The 23,557-nt window shown below is 39.8% G+C and overlaps 2 protein-coding genes across 3 annotated transcripts; both read right to left on the minus strand.

Annotated features, from left to right (window-relative positions):
* Positions 1 to 3,934: 3,934 nt before the first annotated feature.
* Positions 3,935 to 7,124, minus strand: OTOR (otoraplin). Its single transcript, XM_036892279.2, has 4 exons — positions 6,988 to 7,124; positions 6,499 to 6,638; positions 4,794 to 4,904; positions 3,935 to 3,958 (listed from the first exon to the last, which is right to left on the minus strand). Exons 1-4 carry the CDS (start codon positions 7,100 to 7,102, stop codon positions 3,935 to 3,937), a joined length of 390 nt encoding a protein of 129 aa, XP_036748174.1. The 5' UTR covers positions 7,103 to 7,124.
* A 5,033-nt stretch (positions 7,125 to 12,157) lies between these two features.
* SNRPB2 (small nuclear ribonucleoprotein polypeptide B2) lies at positions 12,158 to 21,949 on the minus strand. Of its 2 annotated transcripts, none has more exons than XM_036892201.2 (7): positions 21,859 to 21,949; positions 20,145 to 20,234; positions 19,609 to 19,781; positions 15,488 to 15,628; positions 14,717 to 14,767; positions 13,196 to 13,284; positions 12,158 to 12,723 (listed from the first exon to the last, which is right to left on the minus strand). In XM_036892201.2, exons 2-7 carry the CDS (start codon positions 20,206 to 20,208, stop codon positions 12,564 to 12,566), a joined length of 678 nt encoding a protein of 225 aa, XP_036748096.1. In that variant the 5' UTR covers positions 20,209 to 20,234; positions 21,859 to 21,949; the 3' UTR covers positions 12,158 to 12,563. The 2 variants fall into 2 exon arrangements, with proteins under 2 accessions (XP_036748096.1, XP_036748097.1); XM_036892202.2 differs by having other exon boundaries at positions 21,764 to 21,910.
* Positions 21,950 to 23,557: the final 1,608 nt, after the last annotated feature.

Consider the following 23,557-nt stretch of genomic DNA (forward strand, 5'->3'; position numbering starts at 1 on the left):
CTGGGCTCTGCCGACTTCTTCAAAGGCCCACATTGTCTTTTGCCTCACGTGCAACAAATACTGATGTAACCACTGGGCCACATCAGAGGCAGGCTTTCTTTCCAGCCAATGCACCTGGGCCAATGTGTCTGCTTCATCATTCCCTGGGGATGCCAAAGGCAAATGGCCAGTCACACGATATACAGTAACAGTCTTAGCATGACCAGAGGCCCATTGACCAACCACCCTGTTGGCATGGTACCATTTTGGTAGCCACAGGGTCAAACCTGGATAGACAGATCAGCTGTCACTGCAGACAACTATAGGGGAGAGCTCCTGGGTGATCACAAGCCATACTGCCTGCAGCTCAGCCCATTGACTGCTCTTCCCCTCTCCATCCTCCATTTATATTGTCTCAGTCTTAGGATGGAAAGCCACAGCCCTCCACTTCAGGGGCTGCCCATGACTGGAGCCATCTGTATACCAAGCATCTTCAGGTATAGGGGCTTTTCCCTCCTGATAAGGATTCTCAGCCATCAATGGCTCAAAAGCAAGTGCTTCCTGCTTTCGACTGGTATAGGTCACTGGCCCCAATAAACGTTGGAGTTCTCCATTTAAGGGGCTAATAGAGAAGATGCTGTGCTGCTGTAAATATGTGCCCCATTTGGCAGGTGTAGGAGTCTGTGCCACACCACTCTGGGTCCAGTCTCACATACACCCTGCAGTGGGATAGGTGTTTATTATCTCGGTTGGAGTTGTGCCAGTGATGGGCTCCATAGCCAGCAAGGCATGATACACAGCAGCCAGTTGCTTCTCTGTCAAGGAGTACCGGACCTCTGCTCCTTTCCATGGAGTTGACCAGAATTGAATAGGTTGGCCTGTCCATTCAAGCCACTGCCAAAGACCCCATCCATAACCATCTTCGGTTACATGAACATCTAGCTCACAGGACCTTGATGAGTCCATTACACTCAAGGCCTGTACAGCCTTGACTGATTTTAGTGGCAGTAAAAGCAGCTGCCCATGTCTCATCCCAGTCCCACCCAATGCCCTTTCATACCAACTCGTATAAGTGCTTCAGAATTTGTCCCAAGTGTGGGATAAACACTCTCCAGTAGCCCAAAAGACCCAAAAACTCTTGTAATACTGCCACAGTGGTAGGGGTAGGGAAAGCCTGGACCTTGTCTATGACTGCTTCTGGGATAACTTTAGATTTACCCGACCAGACAACCCAGAAGAATTTTACAGACAATCCAAGTCCCTGAACCTTGGTGCTGTTCACAGCCCATCCTTTCTCCTGTAGATGTTGCAGCAGCCTAGGAACTGCCCCTTTTAAATCTGAAAAAGAATCAGATGTGAGCATAATATCATCAATGTAGTGATACAGCCACACCATCTGCGGTTTCCTCCATGTGGCCAAGTCCTGGGCTACAAGTCCATGATAGATGGTGGTACTGTGGAGGTATCCCTATGGAAGGACAAGAATGTCCACTGCTGGCCTTCCCAAGTGAAGGCGAACTGTTCCTGATTTTCCTGTGCTATGTCAATAGAGAAGAAAGTATTGGCAAGATCTATAACATAATGATATGTCCCCAGTTCATGACTGAGTATGTCCATAATGCTATAGAGGGGACAGCAGCATGTCAAGGGGCTGTGACTTTATTCAATTACATGCAATCCACAGTCATACGCCAGGGAGCCATCTGGCTTTCTCACTGGCCACACTGGGGAATTAAAAGGACTGTGAGTGGGCTTTATGATACCCACCCTCTCCAACTCCTGTAGAGTTTCTCCAGTTTCCTTGTGCCCCACAGGCAATTTATCCTGCTTAGTATTTGTCACTCACCAAGGTACAGGCAGAGCTTTACCCTAGACCAATTTCCCATTAGGGGCTCCCCAATTGGAAGCCCCACAGGTAGGGGCTTTCCAGGTAAAGCTGTAGCCTCTATCTCTGCAGCCACTGGGGCCTTGCCACTATCCACGGTGGGGCGGGGGGGTTCTGGGCATCTCTCCACCATGTCTAGGGGCAGTCTGCCCAAGGGTTGCACCCATGTAGACAAATTTTGGGTTCAGAAATCCTGCTGATTATGCCAGTTGTAACTCCAGAGGAAAATCTGGAGCAAAATACCTTTGAAACTAAAATCAAAGAGAAAAATAAAGTCTAAGAAACCCATTTATTCCTTACAAGCAGTTGTCCTGCATCTCTCTTGACCCAGCTGCCTGAAGCAGAGTAAAAAACTCCACCCAACCTCTCCTGTTCCTCTCTGGCCCTAGTAATTACCTATTGATATGGAGATGCTCTAAAGCCAGGTGAGAGATTTGGGAAATATTGTAATTTTACCCACAAGAGGCTAGACAGTGTTTAAAGTTCCTGCAAGTGCTTTCATTCTTCAAATGCAATAGGCCCTCCAAGGAAATTTAAATCAGTAATCAGTCAATAACCTTGGAACTCCTTAATGAGATCAGCTCTGGTGGGTGGGAGCTAATTGCCACCAGGAGGGAATCTGAAGCTACTCTGCTTTGGGAGTAAGGCTGGATATAGAAAGCCAGACAGTTGGGGTGTTTGGGCAGAAGGTGCTCGGAGGGTGCCGTGAGGGTGCCAGTTCTGCTCAGGGTGATGGGGGTCTGGAGTGGGCCAGTCAGGAAGTGGAAGGCAGGTAGAAACAGGGGTAGGAGGAGCGCCTCTTACCTTAAAATTGTGTTGAGAGCCCTGGATGTTGTCTGAATCCTCAGGAAATAATGCAAGATAGAAACAAATAAATCAGTAGATTTGGGATTTTTTCAGCTTTTTTTTTTCCATAAGAATTTGGCAAAAATATATTCACCCAAAGTCACAGTGGACAGAGGTATAGTTCAGGCTTTTAACATGTCCTAAGTGCCCTTCTGGGCATAATAAGAGTACAGAAACCTGAGCACAAACACATTCTCCCAGGCTTTCAGTACTCCCAAGGTAAAAAAAGTGTTGAAAAAATTCTTATCTGAGAAACTGTGATTTTTTTGAGAATGGTGCAGACTAAAATTACATGTGAGTAAGCACAAACTCATAACAATATCAGGAGTCACATTAGTAAACACAAAGCAGATTTCCAGTTAAATGCAGAAAATTTATGGGACCAGGTTTCATCACACATAACCTCAACTGTAGAGAATTTGCACATGAAAAGGAAATTCAAAATTGAAATAGAAGTAGAAAAATAATCCACAGCCTATTTTTTTTTTTGCTGTATCCTTTGACCTGAAGCATGAATAACACCCAGTGACAGTACACACTAAGTCATGAACTGCTCCACCCCTCCTATATACAAACATACTTATTTAAAATCTGGGGGGTGGTAAATAGGATCATTTAGAAGGTAAATCATCCAATTGAAATAATTTATGAGACTTTAGAGACGTTTAAAGGCATAGTCCCAACATCTATGACTCCAAACAGCTTTTTATAACCCAACAGCTTCACATGTCAAAGGCATCAGATATGGAAAGTAACAACACTCCTAGAATATGCCTTGATGATGATACAGCCCCTTCCTGTACATGATAACAATTGCCAGAGAGACAAGTAAGTAGGGAAGGGAAGACTTATAACCTACCAACTTAATACAGGGAGCCAAAGAGCTGGCAAGAATTATTCTTTAGAAATAACTACAAATAAACCATTTTCTATATGGATCCTTGTGCAAGAGAAGACTTTCTAGGCTGAAAACATTATTTGCTTTCAGTTCTCCCACTCGAGCCAAACGTGCCCTGCCTGGGTGGTAGGAAAACCAGGACAACAGAAGCAGAGACTGAGGTGGACCCTCTGGAGCCGTCACCTCCAGCTCCAACCCCAGCCATCCTGTATGGTAACAAACTCTGAAAGCAAAAGTCAGAAATGAAGAACATGTATTTTTTGGTTAATTTTGCTTTTCTCTTTATTTTTGGTGTTTCCGTCCTGTCTGCGGATCTGTATAATTTCTTACTCGCAGTAGAAGTCAATATCCTGGGAAAAAAAGATTAAATTCATCAGGCAGGGCAGAAGACAGATGTGGGTTTTTTATTTTGGATTTAAAATAAGTAAATGCTGAACCCCAAAGAGTATGATGTAATTATCACTTTAAGTCAAAAACTACTTTAATATGAAGGTTCTCAAATACACTTTTAATTTGTGGTTATTTGACACATTCAAGCTCAATGCTTAAGAAGCCGTGACAAGTGAGTTCCGTTTGTGTAGGCTGGGCGATGTTTTGAAGTTATTTCCCATAGCAATTAGCTCCAGAGAAGCGCTTCCAAACAACCACCCTGCCGAGTAACTCAAAGGGGATCTTTTATTTCTGTTCTGGGTGTGCAAGACCCCAGGGCATTGGAGAGAGTATAATTTCTTTTTCGTACATCAATAAGAGTCAATCTACTACAAAAATAAGGCAAATATTTTTCCAGAATGTTTTGCTTTTGGTAAATACAGATGCCAGTGTTTTTCTCAGCCCAAGTTTTTTAGTTAAATAAATATAACCATCAGAGTCAGTTAATACTACTTGGGCTTCTTTGTGACATAGACTCCTTCTCAGGGTCACTTGCAACTAAAACAAAGGAGGTGTTTGGAGAAAGTTCACTGATCTTGCCACATTGAGAGTAGGTATAAATGCTCCCCCACACCTGTCTCAGGAAAAGTCCCCCCTTGGGAGTGGACTCAATATATCTTGTAAGTGTATAATGGACTTTTAACATCATGACCAAAGGGAAGACCTGTAACCTACCAAGTTCACACCGGGAGCCAAAGAGCTAGTGATCCAGGGAGCTAGGACCTGAGTCCACTATGCTCCCTCTGAGATGCTTACCACAGTGGGGACTTCTTTGGTGGCTTCCTGGTACACGTGTTGCTCCTCGACCAAACTGCTGGGGAAATAACCCACGGTTCCCATCTCATCCTCATGGCGATCTCCATACACCTGAGTGCCCAGAAGTGCCACAGTTAAGGGAAAGCTCTGTGTGTCCCCTTGCAGAAACTCTCAGGCTTCCTCCTTGCTGTTAATGAGAATTACATAACTGCCAATGCCTTGCTTCCCTCTGGATTCCAGGAGGCTCACACCCAAATCTGAAGTTCACTTCCAGCAACAAAGCCAATCCAAAGAAATTGCCTACCATTCTTTTGTGGCCCAGTCTTAACTAGTCTTACTACTTTTAGTGTCCCTTTATTTTATGCAATTTTGTGAACTGTCTGAAATCTTTTTAGAACCTATAAATTTAAAAAAGTTACTAAATTCTTAAAAAGTAAATAGAGCCTTTCCTTTTAAAGGACTTGTATTTCTCAGTTTTAAAAAATTCAGATGGACAGATACTAGAGTAAATTTAAGATTTAATTCTTCATTCTTTGAGAACCGATCCATGGGTCAGCAGATGAGGACAGAGTCCTGCTTCATCCCTCCTCAGAGCCCACGCCTGCATGTTTTAACTGAATTAGAAAGATTCTTTGAAATTCAAGAAGGTGCTAAAGTTTCCTTAAAAATATTGAAACAGACTGACTGCCAATACACGTGCCTTTTTCTTGGCAAATTGGCTTATTTTTTAATACACTTTAAACTCTTTGAGATGTTCAAGCTGAGACAAGAATCACGGGCTTAGACAGAATAGGGTGAGGGCCTCTGGAAAAAGCAAGGCAGGATATTTGCAGTCAGAGCAATGTAACTACATGCAAGGAAACCTCCTACCAAAACTCTTGTGTTAAACGTTAAGCTCTAGAGTCATTCTTCATTGAGATCAGTTAATATTCCCCAGATAAAGAAGAGTAGCACGTTTTTATTATGCTAATTGTTTGTAATCCTGTGTAAGATTCACTTTAGCATACTAAAAGGCCCAGGCCTATGTGCTGTCTTTCCTCCTTCAGATCTGACGAGGTGCTTTTGCAAACTGAGCAACTAACTTAGCATGCAGACCCAGCTGTAGACGGCATGGTAAAAAGCAGGAAGAATTCCATCTTAAAGATAAGATTGCATTTTAACACCCAGGAAGTTTAAGAGGCAGGATTCTTTAGCAAATCGACAGTACCTCAGCCCACCTTGGGGGCTGGGCAGGCAGCCTTTTGATATGCTCCCAGACCAAGACGCCGGTATCCCAGAGAGAAATCAAGGCAGGAAATTCCTTATGTTAATTTTTAATATCCAGGAACCACTTAACAAGTCCAAACCCCTAAGTTTTTTTCATGTTCCCATATATCCTCGACTGCATTTAAAACTCCTAGACAACGCACCACCACAGACTCTCCTGTCCCCTCCTGGCATGAGCAGGGAGCTCTGTCATTTCACTTTATCTCTAAATAAAAGCCTGTACCTTGCTCTCCTACCTTGAGGGTTTGTGAAGCTCATTCTTTGGCTTCATGAACAAGAACCCTGGCATCAAAGCCCCTGTGTGTTTGACCAGCTTTTCTTGCCAAAACATTATATAAACCTACATTTGGTTTTTGTATGTATCAAAGAGAGGTAACAGAGGAAAAGTGAAGAGCAACGTTAAGTCAAGATGTGTGTATAGTTTTAATAATCTCCTTACACTGCCAGCCCAAAATTCTCCAGCTTCATTTTCTTTTACCAGCTTTGAGTAAACATAGATCTGCTGCCCCTTTTTAACGTTAATGAATCTACAGTCCGGGGCATTGTAATCTTCTTGAGCTCTGGCCAGAGAAATAGTATCTAGAAGAAAAACACATTGAAATGACTACATTTTAGACTCCTGGATTTTGTAACAGTAAAAAGGCAAAGCATATCAGGAAACTAGGAAATCAGGTTGACTAATCCCTCCCAGTTACAGCTGCTGTTCCATTCAAGAGAAGTAAGATATCTGAGGTATTTAAAGCTGCATCCAACAGAATCTTAGCCAAGTTAATTTTCCATAATAAAAGGTATAGACAAGGAGAAGCAATGCTAATAACATACACGTTAGAGAAGATTCACTTCAAAGTACTATTAGATTGTATACTGTTAGTGGATATTTTTCAATTATATAGTAGAAATATAATGAAAGGCATAAAGAAGTCCTTACACACACACTCGTCGTCTGCACAGAGCTTCTTGGAAGCAAGTCTGTCCATAAATATTCCATGCACGGAACATAGAGCCACAAGGCCTGGGAGGAGAAGTAGTAACAGTCTTGCCATCTTCGTTTCTGGCTATTTTTGCCGTCACCCTTTACGTAGAAGTGGAGACTGGCTCCAGTGTTTCTTGTCTTTTATGTAAAAGCCAGAGATCTGGGTAAATCCTCCTGGCCAATGGGAAGGTGTCTACTGTTCCTCTGCTTTCATTACAGCTAGTGGGCTCCAGGGGCTATTTTACATCTGACTCTCCAAAGACTCTCTGTTTTTTTTTATATACAAATGATATCCAGAATGGTCCACTATTGTTGAAGCCACTTTATCTGCAGTTCATTGCACCAGCAGAGCATTGTTGAAACAACTAGGGGAATTTGGAATCATTTAATAAGTTTTTTTAGTTCAACTCTCATATTCTTTCAACTTATGAGCAAGATGTGTTAATTGAAAGAAACTGTTGAAAATGTGATTTCTATATCCTTAGTACAAATAATTTTGATTTAAACAAATCAAATTAGTAAACATGTAGATTTGTATAATAGATAAATAAAGGATGCTTAAGTGTACAAATCATTCATGATAGATTCTTAGAATTTGCATCTGCCCTGGGGCAGACATGGATTATAACACACTAGTTGTCACATCCAGAACCTACTAATGGGGAAAGGAAGGGATAATTGGAAAAAATGGAACAATCTACTTTCCACCTTCTCTTTCTGAGACATTTGAAATTCAGTCTCAAGATGCTCGTGGATCATAGATCATAGAGAGAGGAGTAAAGCTGGAAGTTTTTGTTACCCTCTCTGCTTATGGGTGCCTTTCCATGAAAAGAGGTCATTGACAGAAATCACCAAAATTTAAGTGCTAACACCTAGCTGTCTATTCAACAAATATATATTGAGCTCCTACTATGTGCGGGACACCCTTCTATGCACTAGAGATAGCAGTGAATGAAAAAGGCCCTGGTCCCAAGGGTTTACCTGGGGGCAAAGAAGAGACAGACAGGTTGCTGCTTTTTACAATGTTTGGGGCTGGCATCTCTCCCATAAGATTGTTTCTAGAATAGAGGTCCCTATCAGGGTGCCGTGTGCAACACGGCTGATGATAAAGTTTCAGAGCAGAACCTCCTTCACACTCCCACAAACACAGTCCTCACAAAATGAAAGACAAGCACTCGATTTACAAAATAACTTTGTACAAAACAGTATTCCAAAGAATAAACTGGTTAAGCAAAACATAGCATAATAAAAAGGTCTTATTGTTTGCATGTGTGTGTTGTTTTCAGGGGAGAATCTTTTGTACAGCTGCCTCAAATTTGAAAGCTTGTTTAATTCAATATCTTCATTATGCTGAAGAAACTGAGGCCAGCCAAGGCCAGAGCCACCATTCTCAACCACCCTACTGTGAAGTGTCCACTCATCTGCTGTCCAATTAGAATTAGGATTTTAAATTTGTCACTTCCTGTTTCACTTCGAGGAAAATAATCACTCTTGAAAGCAGATTGCCAGAGCATTTTCCTACCTACAATCTAGGGGCCTAAAAGGATCTCTGGGGAAACTAAAGCATTGATTAGATTTTAATTCTAATCTGGCAGCTGCTGAACAGACTGTTGCAGTCTCCAGCCAGCCTCAGCATAAGAGAACTAAAAGACAATTGCCATTTGAAAGGCACTTTGCAGAAATGGCATCTGCTCAGATGTCCATGGCCACACCATGTACAGGCCTCCCAAAGCAGTGAAACAGCCAGAGCAGGCTGAATAAAGTCTCAACCAAGCTGTCACAACAACACAGCAAACTATGGCTGATACTAACGTGAAACCACTATTGGCCATTTGAAGGAGGAAAAGTGAAGAAAAGTGATGCCAAGCCTTCTGAGCGCATCCTGAGCAGGCCAGGGAGACACTAGTGTTCTGCAGTGAGTAGAGGGGATGGAGACTAGAGCGTTCTGTGTAAAAGTTTGCCTGCAAATAGGAATTAAACTTACAATAAGTAACTCAGCAAGCAGTTGTGCATACTTAAGACACTGTAGATACTGGGGATCCAGAGAAGGGCTCTGTCCCGAGCTTGCATATGTTCCTCTTCTGGATTTTCAAATACATTCTCTGAGCCTTTAATCCCCAAAACACATTTTTCCCTTCAGTTCCTAAATTAGCTTCTCGCTCTGAAGCTCTTACAATGGATGCTGTGACTCCTTTAGGGTCTAAAAATAGGTTTGGACAGGCAGGTAGGGTAGAGGCAGCCTCCCCTTGGGACCTACTAGGCCCAGCATGATCTGCCCCTCTGAACCCCTAAGGCCACCTACTGTCACTCTCTCCCTTACTCACTCTGTTGCTGCCATACCAGCTGCTCTGTCTTTTGAAAACACTAAGCTCATTTTCACTGCAGGCCCTCTGAGATTATTGTCTGGGATGCTTTTCCTCCACACACTGGCATTCAGATCTCTGACCGAGATGTCTCCACTGACAGACCAGTCTGAGAGCCACTCCCTGCAATTCTCCAGCCCCATCCGTCATGTAACTGTGGCACACTGAACTAGAGTGAGTATCCCTATCCGACATGCCTTGTGAATTTACTTGGTGGGGGCTTGTTCTCCAACACAACGACAACTCCATGAGGTGGGGGCCTGGCCTAACTTGGCCATCGCTCTATCACTAGCACTCAGAAAGATACTTGGTATTCAAAAATGCATATCATTGAACCAATACATTATGTCCCTGAAACTGTGTGCTTAGGTGTATACACGTACGTGTACTTTTTTTTCCTGGGGAAAGTACCTCGGTTTTATAGGATTTTAAGTTTCATAAAATCCCCAAAATTCAGTGTCACTGGCTTAAAGTCTGAGGGCAGAGACTCTGGGGTCTGGCCTCCAATGCATGGTCCTCAGACCAGCAACTTTGGCCACACTTTACAGAAATAAAGTCCCTTGGGCCCCGCGCCAGACCTGCTAAATGTGTATCTACATTCTAACAAGATGTGGAAGTAATTTCCATTCCCACAGATGGGTGAGGTAAGGAAGGCCAAAACATTCTAGGTTGGTGAAATCTTCTGCAAAGTGTAGTGAGCTCCTCTTCCCTTCCCTTTCCTCCCTCTTGAAGCCTTGTTTTCTGGAGTTTAGTTACATCCAGGATTTGGGCAAATGAGTAAACCCATCAAGGTTAATGGGACCGCAGAGGAGTTAAAAATGAGGGAGAGGCTAGCAAATTGTACAGATACATTCATGGCGTAGTCCTCACTATATAAAATTAAGATCATGAAAGATAAGGACAGGTTCAGGAGCTGACAGGAGACTGAAGAGACATGACACCTATATGCAACAGAGGATCCTGAGCTGGATTTTGGGGTCATTGTTGGGACATAAGCAAAACCTGAATCATATTGGAAGTTATTTCCTGATTTCCCTGGTTAAATAGAAGTGTGTAGGAGAGTGGTCCTGTGCTTTGGAAATACATACTTAAGTATTATCGGTCATGAGGAATCAGGTCCACACTCTCTCATATGGTGCAAAAATGCTTATGGAAACTCAAGTGTACTATTTCTGCAACTTTTGTATAAATTGGAAATTATATCTAAATAAAGTCTTCAAAAGTAATCAGGTGCCACTCCTCTGCTTGACACCTTCTAACAGAATATATGTCCATACAGACTTGTATGCATTCATAACCACTTAATTCATAATAGCCCCAAATTGTGGAGAAGCGAAATGCCTTCAGCGACAGAACTGTGATCCATGTGCTAGAGATGAACCACAAAAAAATTCTAGACAAGGTGCATGTATGATGATAGAAAATATGAGTTTTCTAGGGTCAAAGATGGGGGAATAGACTGACTACAGAGGGCAAAGGGAGCCTTGTTTTTGAGGGGTGATGGAATGCTCTATGTCTTATGATTAAAACACGACCGTATACAATTACCAAACTCATCATCAAATTGAACATAAAAATGCATTAATTTTATTGTATGTAAAAAACTCAGTTTAAAAAATCCTCCAATAGTTCCCCACTTCAGGGTATAGGCCCTTAAAAAAGCCTTTATAATTCCTCCTGTCCTCCCTCACCCTCCTCACCCACTGACCCTTCTACTTCCTCATTCAGCCACTCAAAGCAGGGGTCTGTCTGTGGAACATGTTCTGTTCTAGGCCAAGCTATGGAAAGTCACTGAGACTAAGCAGCTAGAAAGTTTAACAGAAATTGGCATTGCTGTAACATCGCCGATCATTGTCTTTCTTCCAGCAATTCACTTTTAAAAAGTATATCTTGACTACTAGGTTAAAAATGTTATTCGTAAGAGTCAGACTCTGAATGTGGCAGTTTTAAGAATAAAAAATATTTTGCTTTTCCCTCTTATGTATGCAACAGAGTGCTGTGATTAAAAATCTATGTAAGTCTATAAGTAGTCTTTCCATAAGTATACAATAAATTTTGTGCAATATGGGAAAGTTGTTCAAGGAAACATTTCATGTTTCAAGGAAGATAAAAAAATGATCAATAGTGTCAATGTAATGTGTGCTGTATGTGCAAAAGGGAGTTCACTTCGAAACGAAAGATACCCATGGTTTTACTAGTGTACTAGTGGGGGACTGAGTCAATAGCCTTAGGTATAAATCAAATGCTAAAGAAAATAAGCTTTGGAAATATTTGAACATTGGTGTTTAAAAATTAGAGGCAGCAAGATTAGAACTGGTAACGCTTTGGGGGTCAGCATATTTATCTTAAAAATGATTACAGATTGTAAAACCTTTCCCACAGAGGTCTTTCAATAAAGATTAGTTACTAACCAAACAAGTATTCTTAAGAAAATCCTGCCTCAGAGTACAAACCTAAAATGTGAAGTTTGAAGATAGCATTCCCTTTCCATCTGTTTTCCAGAAAACAGTAAGTACAGTTACTCCTAAATGGCCTTTATTCAATTAAGCACTGAATGAAGAGATTTGTGAAATGCCTACTATCAGCAAAATACCATTCTCCTTTATTTGAAGAAGAAAAAATCAAATTTAGATCCTAACCAGGTTTGTTTTCTTCTAATACTCAAGACAATCATTTTCACCATTAATACAAGACTCATTTAAAAAGAAAGTTTAACTCCAGGATGACAGTTCATATGCACAAGAAAATAACATTGCAGAAAATCTAATCATGGGCTGATCGAATTCTCCTTTACTTTTATTAGTATGGTTCAATGTTTATTTATAATAGGCTGCTCCAAAATAACACTAGAAGAGCATCCTATTAGTTTTATATACCTTAAGATGAGTTCTAGACTAGCATAAGCATTTGGTGATAGGACAATGAACTAATAAATGAGGAATTATGTAAAGAATACAAACAAAAGTTTATTGTACAAAATTAAGGCCTTCATATTCCATAGTTCACTAGGCTAAACAAAGACTAGGAAATTTTTTAAATCCCGCACAAAAATTTCACCATCAGCTCCCACTGCCACATCCCCAACTGTTACAACGGCCTAAGCAAATGTTATCAAAACAAACACTATAAATATAACACCAAGTTCTTTCAACACAACTATCTTATATATTATTTCTTGGCATAGGTGATCTTCATGGCATGGGACGGTGTAATCTTAAACCCTTGTAAAGCATCCCTTGCAGCTCCAGCCTGTCCATCATTTTCAAATTCAACAAAAGCAATGTCATGCCTTCCAGGTACCAAACGCACTTCCTTGAAACCAGGAAATCTGTAAAGAGAAACAGTTTATATAAATATGTAAATAATTTATATATATGTAAATATATAAATGGTATCAAATATATTATTATCTAGTCTGTGTTCGAATTTGTTAAGCAACTCTTAGATACTGGTCCAGAATCATATTTTGTCAAGAATCCTGAGTAGAATAAAAGAATCTAAAGCTTAATGAATATACAAGCACTACAGGAATACTGTAAACTAATTTTATTTTTGTCATTATATTAAATCTTTGTTTCCTGTTTTACTCATCAATTAGAATTAATCATTCAATCATTAGAGGTAATTGGGTTTTCTATTTGCTAACTCTGCAGATAAGCTTCAATTCATGATTAATCCCAGACCAAATCAATGAACCTGTATGGAATAACTGTTAGGTGATACATAAAGGGTTTCAACAAGGGCCATTTGTCCTGTTAGGAGGCTCTTGCAACACAAACTTGTTTATGAAAAAAACTTACTGATTAAACAGCATAGATAACATCATCTCATTAGTCTCTTCTGGTAAATTGTTGAGGAATAAAATATAGTTTGGAGGGTAATCAGGAACCTATTAAAAATGAAAAAAGACAAAGTCAGCTTTAAGTATAAAAAAGTATGAAAAACCATTTGGCTCTTACATTAAAATCTAAGCTTCAAAGAGATACATTCCACTGTCAGTATTAAGACTGATGAAATCTTAATAAATCAAACAATAAAGCTGAAAAACACCAGAAAAAAACTTAATAGTAACTAAGCAAAGCAGACATTTGAGACACCTAATACACATTTGGGAGATAACAAATCTTATTAACAGTTTTTAAGTATTTAGTTAACAGTATTTAAAACAATTTAAGTTTTAAGCATCTGAAGACCAGTTGTAATTGGAGGACTTGGTCATGTGGATTACAGAACTGAGAGATCCCAACAAAACTAGAGAAGGCAGCAATGTCATCCATCCTCAGCTGGTTACTCAAGGAATAACACCTGGATATTCAAGTCCTCTGCATTACTGTTTACTACCTCCTAGCATTTAAGAAAATTTAGAACTAGGAAGATTACCACTTAGACCTATTCCTTGGTGACTTTTATTATTTTCTGCAAGTAAATGAGATATGTGGAGCCTCTAGTTGAATACAAGTAGAAACAAGCACTATGATCAGAAATAAAATTATTTAATACCCTACCCTGACGTTATAGGGAACATAGAGAGAGGATCCTATATCTAAGAAAAGAGCCTATCTTCAAGCTAGTTCAGAAAGAGATAAAGAACACCTTATGTGAACAATTCAAGGCTTAAGAGAATTAAATGCTGGTATTTGTCAACTGTACTGTAACTGTTAAAAGACTTCAAAGAAAGGAAGTAGATAATAAAAGAAAATGCAAACAACATCTGAGGAGGAAAAGCTAAGTGGTGCAAGGAATTCTCTGGACTTATCTTATCAGACAAGCATCCAGGGACCCATGCAGGAAACCATTAGGACATAACTAAGGCTTCTCTTTTAGGCCTTTAGTGGGGAGACTTGGTAAGGAGTTTCTAAAACACCTATGTAAGGAGACTTAAATACATTTGCTCTGAGGAAGTAAGAGCAAGAGTAAACTGTAAAGCAACTTTGCTCTATTAGAAAAGATGATTCAGTGCTCAGCCAACTGGACTGGAAGAGAGCTAGCCACCTGGCCAGTTCCCCAAATTGTGTGTCCGGAAAGCCCTGGCATTATGGACATACTGTGGGAAATAAAAAAATGCTTACTCTCAGCTCTCACAGAGTTTAGAATTTTTCACTTTGATTCTGTCATTGATACATTTTAGAAAGCAAAGAATGAAGTCAGGTTTTGTTTTCTCCTCTTAGAAAATTAAAATGTGAGGAATGGAAGTGTTATGTAATTTAATGTCTTGTGTCTTTTAGAAGGAATTAACTTGTTTTTGGAGATACGCAAGTTGTTGTATGTTACTGTTACTGTATAATTTTATTTTAAAAGCACCACATGGAAAAAAAAATTACCTGAGGATTTGGTGTTGAATTTCCTTGGGTATTAGCTGAATTTAGTGTTCCCTAAACAAAAGAAAGAGAAGCAGTTAGAATATTCAATCGCTCTAAAAAGCAGCAGGTGCTTATAATTACTACATAAACATAACATAAACTTAAACAGATTTCTTATTCCATTTAAGAATTTACATCTTAATTCTGACTCAAACATATATGTATTTATCAGTTATTTTCTGAAAGATCTAGCCCTAAACTTTAAAGATTATATAATAAAACTTAACCACCAAGCTTTAAAATTGGAGAAATATATATTGGAAAACCAAGAAGCAGTCTTTTATTTTTTTAATAATTAGGTAAGTCAAATTGTACTTAGTGAAACTAATTTCTGATCACTTTTAATCCCAAAGTAACTACTTTTTGAAGGTAATTTAACTTTTGTATAGTATTTTTAATTATATTTTGAAATCCTGAATTAAAGAAAGTAGCTTCCAGTATAGCACTCAGGATTAAAAATATCTGCAGTATTATTTATAGGCAGCAGAACTTAAACAAATTCAAATAAAAGTTTAATACAAATCTGCATATGTAAAGGTTTATATTTTAACTTGTACTTAAACATAAATACTGGAATTTTGAAAACTTAACCATTCCAGCTCCTTAAAAGTCTACCTTTTAAACACTTACACACGTGTGCACACACACCTCAAAAATCACCCCTTAGCTGGAAAACAGACACTCCTGCAAATTTTTAACCCCAGAAACAACAAGAACCTCCCCTGGTCTTACCTGGCCAGGCTTCTTGCTTGCAGCTGCTGCAGTCTGCTCCACCGTCTTGGCTTTTTTCTTTTCCTTTTTCTTTTCTTTGTCAGCAAAAGTGCCACGCATTTTAGATATTATGTCAGAATCTGTTTTTGCATACTGGATTCGCTGTTTAAGTTATGTGAAAACAGGTTAATTCCCATTTACTCTGAAGGCTGTTTACACTAGTCATTAATAATATTTCAAATTTCATTAAAGAAATACAACAAATTTTAAACGCATCCCTAAGGAAATCTGTCAAATACACACTGAGCTCCAAATGAAAACAAATTGTGGCCTATAGTTCACAGCTTAGACAAAGTTAGATTCAACTGTGTTTACTGTAAGAAAAACAAGGTTTTCATATGGGGAAAAACAGGACTTTGAAATACCTACACCACTGCTTCTATTTTATAAAATAGAGAAAACAGCATTGGAAAGTTGTCTGTTCATCAACAGGGACTCTCAACAGAAGGGTCAAGATCTGTCAATTAGCTGTGTAATGTGCCATACAGAATTTGTAATTTCCAGAATTAAAGGACCAAAGACTGAGAATTATTTTTCATGAACTGTCTAACAGTGGCATCAAATTCATTTTAAAATGCTTTGAAAGGATCATTGAGCTGTACACTAAGATTTGTGCATTTTATTTTATGTATCCCAATTTAAAAAAAACCAAAATTCTTCAGAAGGCATGGAAATGAAAATGGAAAGTTAAAAAAAATGCTTTGAAAGGAAACAAAGGATGCAACACAGCAACACAGCTAGTGCAGTAAGGCCACTTGCTCGTTCTTACTGTGCCATAGCCAGCAGGGATGGTATGACCGAGATAACAGGCAAGCATTAAAAACACTCATCTAGGGCAGCATTTCATAAGCTTATGTGCATTCTAACTACGTGGGGAGCTTGTGACACCAGATTCTGATGGAGTATGTCTGGGTGATACTTGAGATTCTGCACTTCTAACAAGCAAAGGGGATGATGGTGGGGCCCACACTTTGAGTAGACCTAATGCATTTTTGCCAGACCTAATGCATTATCGCACAGCTAGATTCAACACCTGTCCCCATATTTTTGCTGTGAGTTAAACTGTTATCTAGGGTGCGTATGCAAACTGCAGCCTCCATTTCAAGGAAACATTTCTTCTCTGGAGCTGAAGAGGTGAAATCACCTCTCTGACCATATCAAAACACAACACAGTCTTACAAATTACTACCTAAAACTGTCTTATATAGGAAGAATTTGATCTTCGTCTAAAAGGAACAAGTGACTTTCTAAAGTGGTGTGGGTTTGAAAGCAGGGATTTTGTCAAACTAAGAGCAATTCTTTCCTTTTTTACTTCAGCAAGAGACGAACGTGTTGGGGCAAGAAGAGGGGAGTAGGTCTACCTGTACGCCTAGTACCTTGGCTTTCTCTGGTGCTCTGGGCTGCTGTACCACAGCCACTCCAGGTGTACTGACCCCTGCAAGCCACTCTGCTGGTCCTGCATGTCATCATCTAACCAACAGGAATAGGCTGATACTAACCCTAACTTTGTTCCAACAATTCCCTCCCAACTCCCCTGGGTCTTCACCCTTCTCCCTGACCTGAACAAATCTTGGGTAACCTTGTGTCTGTCTTTATGACACAGTTACCTGTGAAAGTCTCTAATCCCAGCCTTTGTCCTTAGATGGCTGGTATAGCCTAATAGTTCCCAACCAGAAGTAATTCTTCTGACCAGGGGAAGCTGGCATTGCTGACTGGAGACACTGCTGACTGTCACACTACCGGCAGGTAGTGGGTGGAAACAGGATGTTAAGCACTTTTAAATGAATGAAGACAGCCCACCCTGTCCCCAACAAAGAATTATTCAGTTTCAAATGTCAAAAGTGTCACTGTTGAAAAACTCTGGTCTAAACTAAATACCCACAACAGATAAAAGTCCAGCCAGAGCCTAGAGAAGGGGCAATATTTACATTTAAGTCAAAGGTTTCGTGACAAAGCCCTTACAAAGATGGTTCTACTTTACTAAGGTATTTTTGGCATTAAATAACCAACTGTCCTTGAATTACACAGAATAATTTTGTTCTGAGTTCCAAGTTAAAATAAATATTTCTTCATTTCTGATATTGTATGTTGGACTTAAAACAAGAGCAACTAAAACCACTTAAATAAATTCAAACAAGACAGATCAAAGAACATTCTTCTGTCTCTTCCAGGATGCTGGACATTTGGCAGTATCTGCTATCTTCCTGAAGGCAGAGAATGGACTTCCTTTTAGGACACCTTCAATACAAGGTCAGCCTACTGGACTTTTTCCATTGATTTAAAATAATTAGTTGGCAAGGTAAAGCCAGTGCCAAACACAGCCAAAGTAATTTCAGTTTTCCTTTACCTAAGTAACAGGCTCATGTAAGTTTGTCATCCCAACTCAATAAAACAGCTCTAAAACCCTCTAAGGAAGAAACTGGTCCTTCTCATTAATGTAATTTTAGATCTAAACTAAAACCCAGTCTCATGCTCCTGCCAACTGAGATCTCAATTATGCTGTTTCTTCATACTTACTAAGAAGGATGAATTGATTTCAGGAAATGCCATTTTACTAGATGCTAGGGTATGTAGGCACAATCCCAGTTTGCTGGCTTGGGCCTTTCCACAGAGATGGTGCCCAATCAGGGAAAGGGACAGCTGGATGGAAGATGAGAAGGAGACTTGCTCCAGTAATAGACAAAAAAATGCCATCCTGAATTAAACAGCGTGGTATAAAAGTTTTCAAGCTACTGACCACAGCCAATAAATTTGTTTTTATAAATTAGGTCTTGTTGGAATCCCATCTATGGCTGTTTTTCCTGCTATAAAGGCAGAGTTAAGTAGCTGCAACAGAGATTATCTGGCTCACAAAACCTAAATTACTTGCTTTAATGTCCTGACTCCTAGTTTAGTGGGAAAAAAAAGTCACAATACTTTTTTTATACGGGTGTTAGATTAGCTTTCAAGTCCTCATACTTCCATTGGTTATATTAATATAACCTCGATAGGCAAATTAACCTTCCTGTGCCTGACTCTTCATTTGTAAAATAAAGGGATTAGCCCTTACACTACAGACTATGGTCCAAATTGAACCCATGGCCTGTTTTTGCATAGCTATGAGTTAAGGACTTTTTTTTTCCTTTTTAAACAATCTTAAAGGGTTTGTTACCCAAAGATATGCAACAGAAACTATGGGGCATACAGAGCCTAAAATATTTATTAACCAGTTCTTTATTGAGTTTTTGCTGACCTCTAAATTAGACAAAAGAACAGCCAATCTGCTTACGTATATTATAGGTAATAAAACTGGACATGGGCACAGCCAATTAATGGCAGAACCAGAATGAGGAAGGGGGGTCCTTGAAATTCTGGGCCATGGCCCTTTACCAAGCACCCCTTCCCATCATATTGCAGCTAGAAGAAAAGCACTCTGGAATCCAGGCCCAAAGCATACCTACTCAATCACACACCAAGAATGAACCTTGCTTTATGCTCTCTCCACCCTGATTCAATCCTTGACCATCTCTAACTTACACCAAGGGCCTCCAATTTGAGCTCCCTATTTACCTTTGGGCCCTACCACAATCCAATCTTCATCCAGCAGCTAAATGTCAATCTCACTGTCACTCCTGAGTTTAGACTTTTCAGGTATAACTATTTCATTTCCATTCATTGTTATTCATTAATAAAACCTATGCAGTATTTCTTTATGGTTATTTACTGAAACTTCAGACTGGATTTCCTCTTTAACCTATGATTTTTGTGTTATCTTACCAGTTTGTGAACAAAGGTTTCTTTTTTAATCTTCTGCATTATTTATTCTACTTATGAGATGAGACTACGTCTATACTGCTGTTATTTTTTAAATATTCTACCTCTCAATGTATTTTGTTCTTGCCTACTTGAACTGTCATAAATTGGAAGGTATTATGAGCTCTCCCACTAATGTGTTTCTATAAAAATAAATATGTAAATAAAATAAACCCCAGTTTGCTCTAACACATAATTAAAAACAGAAAGCAACACACTTCCATGTCATTATTTACAAATATACCATACCATTAATAGTGATTAAAACAAAAATGATAAGACCGACTTACCATTGGTTTACCATAAAATGGAAATCCTTGTAACTGTCTCAAGGCATTTGTTGATGAGCCCAGTTCCTTAAATATAACAAAGGCTTGCCCCCTCATCTTCATAGTCTTTAAAGCAACAATATCTACCACATGGCCAAACTGAGAAAACAGGGCATATAAGGATCTCTTCAATTCTGCAGAAAATTAGTGAAGCTAGTTATTTGTGAATGAAATGATAAAATTCTTCACAAAATGATAATGCATTGAGTGCCCCCCACCATATATTTATACAAAATTACATATTCTAATAAAAACACTATTCCTATGGCTAATTTAAAAGGTTATCTGAAACCATTCTACCTATGAGTGCTAACAGATTCCACACAATTTCAGCCTTACCTTTGTTTTTTCAAATCTTAAAATCCTTACACAAAAAGAGAAAAACCTATTTAGACACTGAGAAATATAACAAGATGAGAAGTTTTGAAATAGTACCATTTTTAAGTCTGTAGTAAATATACTTCGCTTGTGAACAAATATTTTTAAAAAGCACTTACCTTCTTTTTTAATTTTGTCATTCATATTGTTGATATAAATTGTATGATTTGGTCTGATATCCATGTTCTGGGTTAAACTGTTCAAACAGCCTAAAGAGACAGTAAATACTCTGTTATAAACAGGGGGGATTAACTCATACTGTAGCGTGGCATGATTTTCAATTCTCTTTCAATCCCAAATATCAGAAAATATCGATCTGATAGCAGTCCTTAAAACCTCTCCAGCACTCACTAGCACTCCTTTTTCAACAAAAGAACTGTTCTCAGGCTCAAAACTTGGTGGAGCACCAAGACCCTAGACAGATTCTAACATTATTTCATGCAGTACTTTTATCTTTGTACTTATTTTTCATTAATGATAAGTGATACTGTTTTTCCATCTCCTAATGGAATAACTTATTTTTTAATGGAATTATTTTAAAATTGAGATTTTAAGAAAAATGAAAAATAAGCTTAGCAAATATACTTCCAGTTAAAATCATTTAAGATAGAACATTAATGAAATCTGCCAAGCACTATTCCATGGGTATGTTTCAAAAGCACTTTCATAACTATTACTTAATTAATATAAACCGTCAGCTGTCCTGACTCCAAGGTTAACTCTAGCCAATGTTAATGGTTAAGAGCTCAGATTCTAGTATGGGCCTGAATTAAAATCCTGTCTAAGCTTCTTATTCGCTGCTTGACTGAGGGCAAGTTCCTTAATCTTTCAGGTCCACATCTGTAAAATGGGAATGGGAACACTTACCAACAGAACTCAAAAGATGAAAGTTCTAGCACCGTTCTTGAAGCGTTTAAAGCAGACGTCATTAAAGCTACTACAGGTTAAGGGGCTTACCTAAGGCGACATAATGAGCAACAGGCCTGGGAATTCAGCCCTTGTTTTTACATCGTTTGCACTTTTCTTTCTCACTCACCTGTTCCATTTGTGCGTTGTTTTTAAGTTTCAGATTGTGGCACTGCTTTATTTTTCTTGAGTGCCCCACATATTCCTTAGTTTCACAATTACTTACACGCACTGTATGAGAACAGCATAGGAAGACTGACAAGGGAATTGTCTCTTACAGGGGCTGTACTTAGGCAGTACACAATGGTTAGCAGGTGAGAGGTAACGCTTCTCGGACTTGCGAACCCCTAAACTGAAACCTAGACTGGGGTCGCGAGTAAAACGACGAGAGATAAGGGACAGAAAGGGCACACCGAAGAAGGGAAACCGGAGGACGAGCTCCTGCAGTAGCTCAGGCGAGCTCTGAAGGTGGCCAGGACGAGTGCTGGGGCACCCGGAATCGCCTCTCCAGTGCAAAAGGGAGCCTCTGGAAGGCACCCAAAAGTGCATAACTACAAACGTCTCGCACAAGCCAAGAGACATCAGCTATCCATCACTTCTTACGCGCGAGCCTCCCGCCTCTCCAGACACAGGCACGTTGGCCCAAGGCCCTAGCCCGAAGCCCAAGGAAGCGACCACGCGATCCCCGCTATTCGGCCGTCCCAAGGGCGGGACACGGCTCCGACATTCGGAGGGCTCGCCGGACCGGCGCGCCGCTTGCTAACCCTTTCTCACCCCGGGCCGTCCCTCCCGCGAATCCCGGTGCAGACGCGTCCTGGCCACCCCGTCGCACCTCGTCCACACCCGGCTCCCACAGCGGGGCGTCGGGCCGAGCGGCAATCCGCAGGCGGGAAGGGAAACAGCGAGACAGCACGCGCCCCTGCTCACCTGAGAACTTCCCAGCTCTGGTAAGCAGCAAAAGCCGGAATCCAGGCCAGACGCCGGAAGTAACTCTGCCACGCGCCTCAATCGAGCGCCGAGAAGTCGAAAAGTGGAGCCCGGAGTCAATCGAGGCCACGATTGCCCTCCGGGGCAGCAGAGAGTGTCTCTGCGCATGCGCAGACCTGGAGCGCTGGAGCTGGCCTGGGATGCCGAGGAGGCTTGTGCAGAGCTTGTCGGTTAAATTGGAATCCCGGGGCTGTGGGGCAAAGGGACAGGGACTGGCAGTGATTCCTTTTCCTCACCGACTGTGCGCTTTTGCCCCACATAACGGTGCCCTCCATCTTTCAGAATTCTGTGTAACATTAGGTGCTGCTACCTGGCACATCACCTTTAGGGCGGCTGTACCTCCCCCCAGGTCTCAGATTCCTCACTCTGAGGAAACTCCGCCAACATTCCACTGATGCGCTTGAATCCCAGAGGCAGCTCCGTTTGAAGCTCCAAAGCAGAGAGATGTGATGTCTCTCACTGATGAAGTACCACCTCCAGTAATAATCAAACACCTACCTACCTGTAAGATCATCCACCTATGCTCCCTGAAAAAACCCAGTTCCCTACCACCCTTCCACTTCTTCTCTCCTCATAAAATTACCCTGGGTTGTTCTAGAGCAATAAAAGTTGTTGACGTGTATGCCACTCTGAACAGGAAGTACACACATTCTTTCATCCATTAATCAACCGAGTGTAAAGCTTTATCTGGAATACTAAATGTATTTATGCGCCAAAGGGGATCTCATCTTGTATTTTCCGTTTAACTAATCTCTCCGAGCCTCACTTTCTTCACCTGTAAACTAGGTATTATAAGATACCTCCTTCTGGAGGTCCTGTGGGGATTCAGTGAGCTAAAGGTAAAGCGATTAACATATTGCCAGACAAAATAAATGGTTCATAAATGTTATTTCTAAATAGCTGGCTCTGAGTTGGACATATGAAGGAAGGGGCCAAATAGGTGTATTTTATAAGATGGGATTTCTATTTTAAAACATCTAACAACTTCCAACAACCTGAAAATAATGTAAGCTTTTTTAAGGGTGGAATTTTTTTGTCTGCTTTGTTCATTCAAGTGCTCTCAGTAACTGAAAGAGTAACTGATAATCAGTAAATGTGCATTCAATGAATAAATGAATGAAACTTCATGGAAAATTAGGCAACACTAAACAAATGCGACGTTTTATGAAGATGCTCACAAGTGTAGGAAATGTTAATCAGAGAAAAGCATTATTTTATTATGTATTTATTTTATTTATAATATGTATTTATATAAATATTTTATGTATTTATATTTTATATATAATTATATATTTAATATCTTATTTTCATATATTTATACAATAGCTTTATTTATAAGTATATACAACCATAAATACATATAAATTATATACAAATATATAATAAGTATATGTATCTATAATAATTTTTATATGTGGTATATATATGTGTGTGTGTATATATATATATATATATAAATTAGAAGAATATAAATAGTTCTGTCTCAGTTAAGGAATTATGAATTAATAAAGAGCATATACTTAACACATTAAAAGAGAATATAAACTAAGTCAAAACAATTTCTGAATAACAAAGGATAGCTGCCCTGAACATCATTATGGGCATCTGAGTAATTAATTAATTCTGTTTGATGATAAGA

Source organism: Manis pentadactyla, chromosome 5 (genome assembly GCF_030020395.1).
Source record: "Manis pentadactyla isolate mManPen7 chromosome 5, mManPen7.hap1, whole genome shotgun sequence".
NCBI classification, from domain to species: Eukaryota; Metazoa; Chordata; class Mammalia; order Pholidota; family Manidae; genus Manis; species Manis pentadactyla.

Coding starts and splice junctions, on each gene's coding strand:
- OTOR (XM_036892279.2), bottom strand. CDS start 7,102: ATGGCAAGACTGTTACTACTTCTCCTCCCAGGCCTTGTGGCTCTATGT. Junction 4,905..6,498: donor GAGAATTTTGGGCTGGCAGT/GTAAGGAGATTA, acceptor CTGGGCACTCAG/GTGTATGGAGATCGCCATGA. Junction 3,959..4,793: donor CCAAAGAAGTCCCCACTGTG/GTAAGCATCTCA, acceptor TTTTTTTCCCAG/GATATTGACTTCTACTGCGA.
- SNRPB2 (XM_036892201.2), bottom strand. CDS start 20,208: ATGGATATCAGACCAAATCATACAATTTATATCAACAATATGAATGAC. Junction 15,629..19,608: donor CATTTTATGGTAAACCAATG/GTAAGTCGGTCT, acceptor TAACTTAAACAG/CGAATCCAGTATGCAAAAAC. Junction 13,285..14,716: donor ATTCAACACCAAATCCTCAG/GTAATTTTTTTT, acceptor CATTTTTAATAG/GTTCCTGATTACCCTCCAAA.